At 42.6% G+C, this 14,671-nt stretch overlaps 1 protein-coding gene across 1 annotated transcript in view; it reads right to left on the reverse strand.

Annotated features, from left to right (window-relative positions):
* The window catches only part of epha8 (eph receptor A8), a gene marked incomplete at its 3' end in the record, with an annotated part of 205,090 nt that overhangs the window by 17,686 nt on the left and 172,733 nt on the right, over positions 1 to 14,671 (reverse strand). Inside the window, exons 9-11 of the mRNA XM_080461821.1 lie at positions 12,666 to 12,790; positions 7,265 to 7,427; positions 3,705 to 3,837 (exon numbers count right to left, since the gene is read on the reverse strand). Coding sequence (XP_080317947.1) covers positions 3,705 to 3,837; positions 7,265 to 7,427; positions 12,666 to 12,790 — 421 coding nt within the window. The remainder of the gene's footprint in view (positions 1 to 3,704; positions 3,838 to 7,264; positions 7,428 to 12,665; positions 12,791 to 14,671) is intronic.

The following is a 14,671-nucleotide window of genomic DNA, read 5'->3' on the forward strand; positions in this document are numbered from 1 at the left end:
AATCAATAACTGTTCACAATCTATTTATCACGCCCAGCACAGCAGTGTCCACATAGGGGGGTTGTTGCCCTGCTTCTTTCAGGTGGGCGTGGGAGGAGGTGTGTTTTCAGGTGTGGAGCTACTGGCTCTAATGGGAGATTCTGTGCTGCTGTTGTCACCGGGTGGAGATCGCCATCCTACGTCAAGCTGATAGCAGAACAATCTTATCCTGGAATGAACGGTCAGAATGTCCTGGTTAGAATGAACTGTCAGATTTTCAGTATCTAAGCATACGCGTAAGCCGCGATCATAGTATTGCTAATGTCATATCCTTCACTGCTTTGTCCATGGATCTCCCCTGTCACAACTGGGCTCCTGTTCAGCTCAGCACCCGCTCTGCTCCTGGGATCACTCAGCTCTGGATTTCAATTAATGTGGGTTAATCCCAATTTACATCCTTGAAATTTTATACCTGTTTCTTAGTCTGTCTTCCACACTTGAGCCTCAGAATCCCGCCTGTTACATTATTATTAACCTTAACATAGCATTTTATCACTTAGCAATGCTTGGTTATTTATAAGGAACAAGCAGATTGCAGATTGCTGCTTAATGAGTATTTTCACTAGGAGAAGTGGAGGAAGAAACACAGATTAAGCACTGATTGTGAACATGAGAGGAGGGACTGTCTTTACGTTCATATACAGGTGCATCTCCATAAAGTTCAAACTGAGGATCTTCCAGCTTCATCAGATTGAAACTGAGATGTTTCACCAAACATCCCCACGCTCACCTATGGTCATGAACTTTGGTCATGACTGATAGGATGAGATTGCAGATACAAGTGGCTGAAATGAGTTTTCTCCGCAGGGTGGAGACGTCACTCTTCGTGATGGAGTGAGGAGCTCAGCCATCAGGAGAGACTCAAAGTTGAGCCGCTTCGCCTCCATGTTGAGAGGACCCAGTTGAGGTGTTTCATCTAATCAGGACGCCCCCTGGTGGTCTCCCTTGAAAGGTTTACTAGGCAGGCCCGACTGGGAGGAGGCCCCGAGGTCGGTTCCAGACTGTCTGGAGAGATTATGGCCCCATTTACACAACAACATTTTCAAGTGAAAATGGACAGTTTTCGTTTTGGATTTACACTCCAGCAGTGCTCCAGAACCACTGAAAATGCAACTTTTTGAAAATGGCTTCCAAGGTGGAATTTTTCAAAAACGTTCTGTCTCTGTGGAAACGGCGGGAAAACCCAACTTTCTGAAACGATTCGGGCTTCATGCGTAGACGTAGGATATACTGTTCCTGGTCTTGCTCACCATGGTCATAGTAACTAGCAGGTCTGCACATGCTCAGTAGCTGGCTAATCAGAAAAAAGTTTCCTCCTGGGACTTGGTAGTTTTATTTTGACGTAGTAGTTGCAGAGGAGCATGACCAGAGCTCCGCAGAGAAACTGGACCCACATCTTTTCTTTTCATCAAAGTCTCTGCGGTATTTCCTTTCTATTTTTGTAGAGGAATGACGAAGAGGTTTCAAGCTGTTCAGGTCCAGAGTGCGGATCTGTGCTGCTGCTCCACTTTATGTCCAAAACCACTGAAAGTCTTCCAGGAGATTTCAGAACACTTCTTCCATCTGTCCACTTACAAGCTGCACGAGATGCTCATTTTCTTGTCCAGCAGGACCTTCCACTCCTTCACAGAAACAGATGTCGCTGCTTTTTGCTGTTAGTGGAATCACTAAGCTGTGATCAGCGTGAACCTTGCAGATAATCTGTCACTTGTTGTTAAAGAGGAAGAGGAGAAATCCAGATGAGCTGAAGGTCTGAGCTTCACAGCACCTCAGCAGGTCCACAGGCTGATCGCCTCCAAGCCTCCAAGCCTCCAAGCCTCCAAGCCTCCAAGCACTGAGGCAGCAAGTCGGGGAAATACAGCAAGTACTGACAGAAGATATAAACAAATTGTCTAGGTTTGATTTTCCTGTGATTAAATTATTTAATAATTACAGATTTTGTATTTTTCATTCATAAGAGCTTTAAGTGACCTGAATTGCAGTTTGAAATGAAAGGTTGTTTGTTTGTTTTGGGTTTTTTGAAGATGCACTTGTATATCAGTGTACGCTGCTTCCTGGTATAGAGTATTTATTACATTGACAGTAAACAGGAATTTGTCTTCCTTCTCATGCTCCAAATGCACACTGTATGTGATGACACAGTCAATCTTTTCTTACAATTAGGCACCATAACCACTTAGTTCATTTCTGGAAAATATTTGGATTTCAATACAGAGGAAAAAAAGCACTTTTTCAATTTGGGTGCAATGTTTCGAGCTGGTTTAATCACACAAGCAGGAGGATAAAAAGCAGATTAAATCTATTTTTCCTGCTTAATGAAAAATATTCAATATTCAATATTCATAACCTTTAAATTTAAACTTTAAAGGTTTTCTTTGTTGTGGTGCAGAGTATCCGGGATGAAAGTGTCTATAGTTTCACGAAACCAAACAATTACAACATAAAGCCAATTTTAATGAAAGCTTCTGGTGCAAAATAGAGTGAAATGTCCAGAAAACGTCTCCTGTAGCTTTTGCATTCTTGGTGATTTTACAAACCCCCCTGACAGCAACCAGGAGCTTTCATGACAGCATATCTCAGCTCGGGTCTCAGTGTTGTGTCGTGTCTCTACTCTGAAGACATTTGTTAAAATATCAATATTTTCTTGGAAATGTTAAACATTTTTTGTTGATTTGGTGGATTGGAGCTTCTTGCTGGCTGGTTTTGGCCCACAGGCCTGATGTTTGACACCCCTGCTTTAGGATTTATGTTGGAAAACACAAGTAATTATCTTTGCACTTTCTGTTGTTTGCACAAAGGAACAACGACACAAAGGCATTTTGATTCTGATTCTGATTGTGATTATCCTCATTACAAACATGACCTTTAACATATCTAACTGATGACGGTAATATTTAGTATAATGTTTTATATATTTTGTAGATCCTTCCAGTCGTGGCATAGCAATCTGGACGAGATCCTATCTTTTAGTTGTTACTAATCAGTTTTCTTTCTGAACTGAACAGAACCTGAAATCTTGATATGCTCTGAAGTGTGAAATAATCAAGTACAATCCAAATTAATTCTTTGGTGCAGTACCACAGAGATACAAGCCGAAGCCCGGAAAGATAGACGTAGTGGTAGTTGGTGGCTGGGGGTGGGGGGGTGGGGAGGTTGGAGCAGGAGCAGGAGAAGGAGGGGTTGATGGGATAAGTGGGAACATTTTGGCTTGCAAACTACTGGACGTGAATCAACATAATTAAATCTGCAATGAGGTAGAAATTACGGGTTAGAAAATTTGCCAAATAAGACAGTAAAAAGACAGGGAGGGCTGCGCTCCATTAGCATTAGCTTTCCACACTCGTCTCTACAAAGTATCCTCATTACTGGAGGAACAGCATGCAGGCTATTTATGCACCTGATGTTCCAAACATCACACCAGCACGCGGGAGACAAAGGCTTTTTAGATTCTCAAACAAAAACTTGAATGAGATCCTTCCAATTTCAGGAACACATCTCCTGCTTTTCTTTGCTGAGATTACAAGCTTTACTCTTAATGTACTTGCAGTAAATGCAGTTTGGGGCAATAGTAAAGAGATTCACTGTGCACATGGAGGGATTCGATCACAAGCAACATTACACACAGAGAAGCACAATAGAGTAGCGTAAGAAAGTGTTCCACACACAGCAGAGATGGGTAGTGTGGTAGAGTGTAGCCTTGCCGTTTCCTGCAGATGATGATGGCCAGGAAGGTGACCAGGCCGGACACGAGGGCCAAGCAGATCCAGATGATGGTCATTGTGTTGTAGCGCAGAGGAGCTGCAGGGATCACACACACAGACGACAGAGCAGCAAGTCAGCAGCGGCAGCCGAGTGGCCGAGTGTTTACACACGCACGCGCACACACACGCACGCACGCACACACACACACACACACACACACACACACACACACACACACACACACACACACACACACACACACACACACACACACACACACACACACACACACGCACACACACACACACACACACAACGGCAAACACAGCTAAAGTGTACTTGGTTAAACAAGATAAACAGGAATCTAGAGCTTCATTAAAGAACGTCATCAACTTATAATTACCTGCTGTTTGCAGTTTGAAAGTTTGTCCATCACATTAAGAGGAGGAAACATTCACCTAATGTTGTCGTTGTCTCTGCCTCCACGCACACACACTCTCATAAACAACTTGACATGAACTGTGTGATAACTAATAATTGTAAAGATGACATCAGTAATTAGTTATTGATTGGATTGATTTCAGCAACATATGAAATCAGTGTCTTCATTCAGTCAAATTCCATATAAATAGAGACGAGAGACGAAACATTTAAAAATAAGGATTATCGTTATGTAATGGAGACAAAAGGTGGACTAACTTGTACCCTTGTTCCACACAATGCATCGAGAAATTTAATGTATCTCAATAAGGAAGAACTTTGACACATAAAATATAGTTTAATTTTAGAGTTTTATTGTCAGTTACAACAAGATTGGTGCTCAATTTAACTGGAATATTAGAATTCTTGTATGTGTTTTTTAGTTTTAGCAATTTTGTATTTCGGCTGCAGCTTACAGAGGGTTGTGATCTTTTTGGGCCACCATAGCTTTGAATGTTCTACATGATTCGATTCAAGACACACAGTTCACAGTGAGAACAGAAACTTCAACCTTATTAAGGGTGTTTTATAGCATTTGGAATTTTTTTCCTGATTAGCACAAGATTGGGCACTAGGGATGAACTGATACCGACACCAGTATCTGATATTGGTTCGATACTTCCCGCAGTAGCTACTCCTAGTGGCGAAAGCTCCCTGATGCAACCCAGTGAGTTTTACATGACGTCATCGGTCATCAATGTTGCCCGCAGGAAGACAAGAGAGGATGAGTGATGTCCACAGTTTGGAGATTCTTTGATATTATTGAGAATAACAACGGTAAGACAAACTGTAAATTATGTTCTGACAAAATATCAAGAGAAGGAGAAAGATAGTATGTACAACACCAGCAACTTCTTCACCAGCAACCAGACATTTGGACCAGCAGAGTTAGTACGATGTCACTTGGTAGTTTAACTTCTCAGTGGATCAGGAGGATTTTACTCCGAGCCGTGCTACATGCTACATGCTACATGCTACATGCTAAAGAGTTTCAGGGTCACACACGAGCGATGCTACATGCTTAACATGATTAAAGTCTGATTGATACACTCAATAACAGTGAGCTCAGTCCCTCTACAGTCCACAGTCCACAGTCTAGAGTCCACAGTCTACAGTCTACAGTCCACAGTCCACAGTCCACAGTCCACAGTCCACAGCCCACAGCCCACAGTCCACAGTCCACAGTCCACAGTCCACAGTCCACAGTCCACAGTCCACAGTCCACAGTCTACAGTCCACAGAGCAGTTTGTAGATAGATGCTACGCACTGCCCTCTGCGTATTTTAGACGCAGTCATATCCTGGAGCCTTCGAGGCTGTTGGAGGCAACGTAGCATCAACACAGAGGCTGTGTGGAGGACGTTGGCACTTTTAAAAAGGACTGACATCGGTACTCAGTATCAGCTAGAGGTTAGTACTGGTGGTATTAGTGCGTTCCTGGTATGAATTATTTCTAGAAAGTAGCAAGTGTAGCTCCAGTCTGCAGGTTGCAGTGAAAAATACAATAATGCAGCATCTTTTTAATGGACGAGTGTTCAGACTGAAGCCCAAACTCAGGGGCCCCACATCTCATACAGGTTAGGCCCTGTCCACACAAGCCAAAATTATCTTTTTTTTCCAGGCGTCACAATGAACATGGCTCAACACGATGCCTAAAGGCATGTAGTGCATATGCCAGGCTTTTGGGGGCACTGTGACTCACCAAATACACCACCATCATTGTTTTCCGCTGATGTGCATCTTGCCCTATCATACCTCATAGCCGAGCCAGCGTATTAGAATTTCCCCACCCAGGGACCCGTGTTAAAAAAAAAATGTTTTTGAGCTCCTAAAACGTGTGGATGATGGCCGAAAAAGGGTGGGTCTATGTGAACGAGCGTTCTAGTGTGGACAGGCCCTTAGTTTGGTTTTAATCAGAGGTAGAAGTTAGCATTTTGATTCTGATTGGAAGAAAAAAATACAAGATAACCAAATCAACGTCTTGGTCTCGCTGGATGGAGGAAGTTTGCTCTATTATCTACAATATTTCCTATTGGTTGAATAGATGTTTCAGGCTGGACAAAAATGGTGATTGAATGATAAGAGCAGTCCGATTTAGAAGCTTGTTACGGTTGAGACTCTCACTGGTTTGGACACAACTCAGCTTCAAGAAATTCTGTAGCTTGCATTTGGCGAACCAACAGGACTCTTCTGCAGAAAGGCTACCAGTGTGTTTTTAATAAACTTTTGGATGTATTGATTACTCAGCAGGTTGGTCCGTGATATGCGTGCAGTCCGCTTGTGTTCCAAGGCTGAAAATGAATCAGTATGAAGAGGAGCGGAGTCGGGGTCCAGTGAGCAGCAGAATGAAGGGAGACTATTAGTCAGTGAAACAGCGCTGGGACTCCAACCAGGCGGGGTGGTGAGCTTCGCAGACCTACAATCTGCTCTGGCCGTTAATTGCCAAATCCCCCATTACAAGAGAAGGATATTCTAATAAAATAGCTTTGGAGTTTTTTCTGTAACATTATTTGCTGTGCTGGCCTCAGGTGAACAGAGTCATGAAGACTTTCCCCTCCACTGTGGGACAATTTGCAGCTGCTTGAAGCCGGACCGGCTGCAGTTCTGCTGATGGGGGTGACTATTTAACAAAGCATAGATCAATAGACTGGGGGGGCCAGACCAGGCTGGTTATTGGCCTCCCTGACACCCAAACCTCTTTAGCCCGGGCCCATGCTGGGCAGCCCGGCCTGGCGTGGAGAAGCTTTCCTGTGCCAAGTCTTCTAACAGGGCAAACTGTCGTTCCTGGACCTTTTCCAAAGTATTAAACAACATTCAGCTACTGGGAGGCTCCTGTGGCTCATGGCTGGAAGCAGCTTTTACCGACAGATTCACTGATACTCGGAGATATCGTCTTGACTTCTGTGTTTCTCGTAGACTAACACTCACACACGCAGGCACGCGGGCACACACACATACACTCACACACACACGCACGCACGCACGCACGCACGCACGCACGCACGCACGCACGCACGCACACACACACGCACGCACACACGTACCTGCTTTCCCAGTCTGAATCTCGATGTTCTGACTGAATCGTCCGCAGCCTGCTGACGTTCTGGCTCGGACTTGGAAGATATACTTGGTACCAGGCTTCAGCCCTGACACTTTTGCGCTGGTGTTTTTAGACTTCAGTGTGGAGTAACTTTGCTCTTCATTGTCCTGTGAGGGAAAAATAAAAACACAAACTCAGATATTTGCTTTGTTAAGTCCCAAGATGTAAGTCCTTTCAAGGCCATTAGGTCAGCACAGGTAACACACTGCATCATGCAGCTCAAAACAAGGGCTTAAAGTGCCTTTGACACCATATCACATGTTAATTTAATAATTTTTCCCTTAAAAAAGAACAGTCAAATGTGTATTTGCCTTCATTAGATGCCCCCTAGAATTTACACTTTTTCAAATTTTGTCATGTTGACACGTTAACCCTCTCTGGGAGGTCAGAGACTGGAGAGTGACCTGGAGGTGACGTAGGAGGAGGAACGCCTTCTCTCAGTCTGCAAGGAATGCTGTTTTCATATTGTGTTGGTGCTTTTTTTGAGGGGATTTTCAACACAGAATATCCAATACATAGACATACAGTAGTAGACCTCTACTAGATTGTGTATATCTACAAAGTAGACATACTCTAGTGGATCGTCCACTATATAGTGTAGACTACAGGCTACAGACATATAGTAACGATCTACTAGCATATGTCTATGCTGTCAGCTCGTTGGAGCAGACATTCACTACACGCGACAGATTGACGGCAGAGTTACTTTATTAATAGTCCCCCATTAGTCCTCTGACGGGAAATTTCTTAACCAAATGGACTGTCTTCAGCAGCCACACAGCGCGGCACTCTGAGGAGGTGATGGAGGCCAGGGGTGTAGCTTAGGGAGTCACAGTGCAATTTGTTTGGACGATCGGAGTAAACCGGAGTAAACCGGAGAACCGAAGGAAAACTGCACACACACACAGAGAGAACATGAAAACTCCACACAGAAAGACTCCTGCCGGGATTTGCACTGGGACTTTTTTTTAAATTATTATTATTATTTAACTGGGACCTTCTGACTGTGAGGCGAGAGGCTGTGGACTCCCTGTGCAGTCAGAACATGGTGAGTGGAACATGTATTGTCACATCACATCTACAGTCTTTATTCTGTCGTCTCCCACAGTAACTGATATGAACACAATCACGTTGCCTTGACGATCGTTGTTGGCGTCTCATCTTCAGATTGTTTGAATCTGTCCCCTAGTTGCTGGGTTGATTGTCAATAATCCCCCAAATTTGTTGGGTCAGACTTCCAACGCTTCCGCGAACACTCTCATACTCTTCTTTAAAGAAGTCTTCAACTCCCGCTGAACAGTGTGAAATGTCAGAAAGTGTTTCTTCACTTTTCTGTGCGTCTGCTGCTGTGTTGAACCTGGCTGCTAGAGCCTGGTACTCCTCCTACGTCATAGCAAGATGGAGAAGGTGGAGAAAGCTCGATGGGCGGAGATTGAGAATCACCAATTAATTTCACTTGTTTTTCGTAGTTTATTAATTGCGGATGGTGGCAGTATGACAAAAATGTTTTATAATAAAATTACTTTTATTTTGTATTGTTTTTTTTCCTAAATGTTTTGGTGTCATACCTCTTTCATAGGTCGTTTGCAACTGACGTCACATTTCCCATGAAATTCCTGATAAAGCTAGGGGTTGGGTTGACCCCTACAGAAATTTGTTAAAATTTGAGGACGATGTCGGCATGTGGCCGAGTGCAAATTACACGGGCATTGTGAAGTACTTGGTACTCACTACACGTATTGTAACAGGGAAACAGATGAAGGCGTACAAAAGCCTCTCCTCATACAACTTTTTTGTGTCAGGATGGGTGAGGAATATTGCAGTGAAAGAGATTCACAAACAAAAGAAAATAATAATGGCCAGGGTAAGTAAATGTGACTTTATTTTCTTAGTAATTATTTTTAGTGCAGTTGAGCCAGACAGAGTAGGATAATCATAAAGACATGTTGCCTGTACAAAAACTTGTGATGAAATTGTCATCAAAACACATAAGTCAGGGTAGTAATGGATAAAAAAACGTACTCTTCACAAAATGCTCTTCACATACTCGTGTGTTAGGAGCTACAGTAGCTTGTAGGTTTTATGTCTGATCTATACAGATTTGCGAGCCAGTGTCTTTGACGTCTGCCAGGTAATTCCTCTACTTCTACCTCTTTAACAGTATGTAAACTAAAAAACCAAACATTGCTGTGAGAAGAATTGTTAGAACACCGACAACTGCGCACATAACTCCCATTTTTGCGCCTTCTTCAACGGTTACCGGCGTGTTGTTGTCACAAAAAATGGAGGAAAATAGTGAATCACAGAGGATCATGACGGGACATCAGTGCAAACCGATCTATACACCAATGGTTAGCAGCGAGAAGCTCATGGGTTGAAATACCAGTCTGGCCTTTCTTAGTGGCGTTTGCATATTCTCCCTGTGTGTGTGGGTTTCCTCCAGGTATTGATCAATATCTTTATTTTGATCATGTCAAAAAGAACAAAACAAACACAAAATTAAAAAATAATAATGAATAAGACAAGTGTTGAAGAGAAAGCAGAATCTGTCTTCTGTGTGCAAGTCTGACTTTACATGAAGGAAAAGGAGAAGGAAGAAGAATAAACTAATTTAGTACACTGTACACTATTTATAGTCTTATAAATAAATAGATCAGTATTACATTGGAGTCCACTATGCTTTGAAAATGCTTTTAAGATCGTTTTAATGGTGTATTAGGCTCTGAACGGTCTTGGTCTATTCTATTCTATTCTATTCTATTTCAAATCGCATCTTATCTGCAATAACCTACAGTTGTGTCATTCTGTTTATTTTTCTTAAAAAACAGAGGTAATTCAAATACTGTGACGTGTTCGCCTCCAGTTATTGTTATGACTGCATCTTAGGTATTAGGGAAGGATTTTGCTATTCATTCTACTTCTGTTGAGAGGTCAAGATGATTGTTTCCTTATTTAGCTTTTTATATATAAAGTAATATTTTTTGCATGAGGTAAATTTATCTCTATATTCCCTTATTAGTTTTCTTGAGGGATTATTTCTGTATTTTTGATATTTATTATTTTGGTAGGCTTCTTTAAAGCCCGCCTCTCCGCCTATAAATAGGTGGTGTCTGAAGCGCTGATGACTCCCTCTCTCGCTCACTCCAGTTCGGACTCGCAGCCAGGCGGCTGCCCTCCTCGGCTCTTCCGCCTTCGTCCTGTTTGGGGTTAGGTTGGATCCTTTTTCCCTGGTGGGACCGGAGGTCCTGTTTTCACTTTTTATTCCTCCCTTCAGAATTAGCTTGGGGTTTTCGTTTCTTAGATTGGGTGTTGGTACAGGCTCCTACGGCCCTGTACAGGGTTGGCCCGGTACCGCACCTGTTTGTTTTGTTTTGCAAGCCCACCAGGTACCTGTTCTTTTGGTATTTTATTAGTTTAGGACACGGGGTGGTTATGGGTTTTTTTCAGGTTCTGGTTTTTGCTTAACCCGCTTTCTTTTCAGGCTCAACAACTTTTTGGAATTAAAACCAACGAACAAACTAAAAGAAAATTAAGTAAATAAAAATTGCAAAAATCCAAACCGTTTCCCTGTGTCCTTCATAATATGTTCCTTCCCTCCTCGGAGTGTAATGCTGCAGCTCTTTGTATGAACTGCCAGATACATCGCCATGCCTCCAGAAAAACTCTATAGTGCTCAATTTGTAACAAACTGTAGATAAAAGAAGACTGGACTTGGCAAAACGTCGTGTTTAAATCTATTGCCGTTGCTTCTCCAGGGCCCTGCCGTTTAAATAAGTGAATGAGCCTTTTTGGAAATGAAACATATATTTGTGAGTCATTTTTAAATGAATGTCTTGAGTGAGAAACCAGTGGGCTTGAGAGCGAGTGCAGCAGACACGCTAGAGAAGACATACAGAATAACGAGGAGGGCTTTCATGGGATTTGTCAACGATGAGAAAAATACTGGCCGGATTTATCCCCTAAGAGTCTTTAGAGGAGGCAGAAAAAAGGCAGATCACGCTAAATATGACACTCTCCAAAGAGCTCAGCCAACACCTACGTTATTTTTATTGTGGAAGCCCATGCTGTGCTCTGTTATCATAAATGAATGCAACTTGATCTGTCATTCACATGTAATTGGAAGTAATTACAGCAGACAGCTTTTGATCAGCTGGGAAAGTGACAGGTACTCTGAAAAGTCTTTGTCTTTTTTCTTAGATAATAGCTTCAATTGTGCTGCATCACTTGTTCAAAAGTAAACTGTGAAGCTTCTCACATGTGCCTGCCAGGAAAAGTTCTTCTTTTAATCTGCATATTCATTTAAAAAAAGGAGTGTGAATTTATTGTTTGAAGAAACAATTAACAATCAGGATGATCGTTACCGCGGCGGCTGTTCGCCTGCTGCAACGTCGTTTCAGGCTTATTAAAGAGGTGTGGAGGGAAAATAAGTTCAAGATTTACAAGGTTCATCTGCCGAGCAGAAGAAGTGAATCATTCATGTGTCCTTAGGAAGGATAAGAGCCTAATTATAAAGAAGCCCTTGGTACAGTAAAAAAAAAAAAAAACCCTCCTCTTTCTGTCTTTATTGTTTTCAGTGAGCAAGTTTATGTGATCGCTGCCATTACCGTGCTCGCCGTGACTCACTCTTGTTGACTACAGTCATGGAGAAACCTTAAGAAAACACATTGCTGACTTGTCCACTTGAAATCCCCCCCGGACATCCGCTCCCCCTCATCCCTCCGCTCCCCTTCAGCGAGGCCCAGATTAAGACACCAGGGCGCGAGAGGAGCTAATCCTCAAGCACTCCCCACGCCGTCCTGTTGTTTCGCTATGAGAGCGCCAGCTCCCGGGCCACTTCCTCTGCAATTAGCTGATCTCCATCGCAACACACACACAGGCACACACATCTGCTCCCCAAAACCCGCGTTTTACACTCGTTCTGCGTGGCAATTAGCTTATCGGCAGGCTGATGCTCCCGCCAGCCGTTTGCTGTCACTGTCACTTTCGCTAAGTTGGGATCCGTCTCGTTCTTGCTCTCGCGCTCCTTCTCTCGACCCCTATTTCCTTTCAATTAGCAGGGCTGCCAGCGAGGTTCTTCTCCTGGATTAAGTTATCCAGAGTTTATACGACACTGCTGCTTCGTATTCACAACATCTCAGCTCAGCTTCGTCACAGTCCCTGAGAAGAAGACGCTCTTACAGGTACAGTGGAGACTGTGTCACTCTCCTGCCTTGTATGCTGCATTAACGGACTCATCTTGGGCTTTTTCAGGAAATAAACAGAATAAATTGGCATGACCTGAAAAGTAATGAACACAACACTTCAGTGTTATCTAAGTGGTAGAGATGTAGCAGTTGGTGGAGTACCTTCTCATAATATTTGATGTCGTACTCCAGGATGACTCCGTTGGGCTGGTTGGGTTCATGCCACATTAGAGTCACACTGTTCTGACTGGTGTTCTCCTGGCGGATCGCCAACACTTCAGATGGCGCTGCAACAAATAACCAGAGACAAAAACTGCTTGGTCAGTTCAAGTTGCTGACACAAATTTTGATGACACTGATGATATTGTCAAACTTTTTGAAAAGTCTTTAAGGCATCAGTTTCAGTTAAATTTTTAATAATAAGAAATTGGTTTTATATAGCACTTTTCTTGACACTCAAAGACGCTTTACATTGCATTATTCATTCACGCCACACTTGATGGTGGTAAACTACATATGTAGCCACAACTGCCCTGGGGCAGACCGACAGAAGCGAGGCTGCCATTTTGCACCATCAGCCCCTCCAACCACCACCAACCACTCATTCTCACACTGCATACACACAGCCAGTTTGGGGTTCAGTGTCTTGCCCAAGGACACTTTGGCATGTAGGCTGGTAGAATTGAACCTGCAACCTTCCAATTGAAAGAAGACTGCTCTACCAACCGAGCCATGCAGCCAAGTTAAGTTTAAAATTTAAATCTAGTTAAGTTTTATTTACATAACCCCAATTACAACATCGCCATCTCATGGAGCATTAAAAGAGAACTCTGTTTGCGAAACAAAGTTGTTTAGAGAAAACTGAATATTTTCATTGAGTTTTGGGAGACTGTTTACATAACATCAGTGACCAGAGTCCCTGAGATCGCTCATTTTCTAAAATGCTGCTACTGAGCATTTACACCATGGCCATAGTAACTAGTAGTTGTGCACATGCTCAGCAGCTAGACAGTAACTACAATGTTTCCTCCGTGGTGTCATGACTCCCGGTCCATATTTTCCTGGGACTTGGTAGTTTTATTTTGACAGTCACTGTAATAACAGTCTAACTTGACCGTCTGTCTGCTAGTGTATGTGGCTTCATTACAAGAACAAACATAAGCACAAAAACAATGCATCTTCACTTGAAACATTGTGGTAGTGGGGCTTTATTGTCAGTGGAGAAAATAATTACTGGAAGAAACTTCTGTACAAATCAGATGTGACACCGTTCTACAGTTAGCTGATAATGAGGAAAAAAATGATAGAGAGTTGCCTTTAGTCTGTATGTGTCTCCAGATGCAGCTAAATGGCTTTGATCACATCAGAACAGAACTGTGGTCAAACATTTTAAAGGTTTCATATTATACAGTTTTTAAACAGTTTCACACACTAGGTGTCAGATGTCCAACGACAGTGTATTCAAAGTGCATTTCCCCAAGGTTGGCTTTGTATTGCCCCAAAGCCAACCTTGGTCCTGAATTTCAGTCTAAAAATTAGAGAACAGGCTCTTTCTTTGTCCATGTGTGTCCACATCTACTCCTGGTCCGTCTCGGGTAGAAAAGCTTTTTGTTTTTAAAACCAAACCAGTTTGAAGCAGAATCTGACACAGAAGGAGAGGCTACTGAAGATGGTGCATTAATATACAGTACAGACCAAAAGTTTGGACACACCTTCTCATTCAAAGAGTTTTCTTTATTTTCATGACTATTGACATTGTAGATTCACACTGAAGGCATCAAAACTATGAATTAACACATGTGGAAATATGTAATTAACAAAAAAGTGTAAAACAACTGAAAACGCGCCTTATATTCTAGGTTCTTCAAAGTAGCCACCTTTTGCTCTGATTACTGCTATGGACACACTCTGCATTCTCTTGATGAGCTTCAAGAGGTAGTCACCTGAAAGGGTTTTCACTTCACAGGTGTGCCCTGTCAGGTTTAATAAGTGGGATTTCTTGCCTTATAAATGGGGTTGGGACCATCAGTTGTGTTGTGCAGAAGTCAGGTGGATACACAGCTGATAGTCCTACTGAATAGACTGTTAGAATTGGTATTATGGCAAGAAAAAAGCAGCTAAGTAAAGAAAAATGAGTGGCCATCATTACTTTAAGAAATGAAGGTCAG

This window comes from Lipophrys pholis, assembly GCF_963383615.2.
Source record: "Lipophrys pholis genome assembly, chromosome: 4".
Classification (NCBI taxonomy): Eukaryota; Metazoa; Chordata; class Actinopteri; order Blenniiformes; family Blenniidae; genus Lipophrys; species Lipophrys pholis.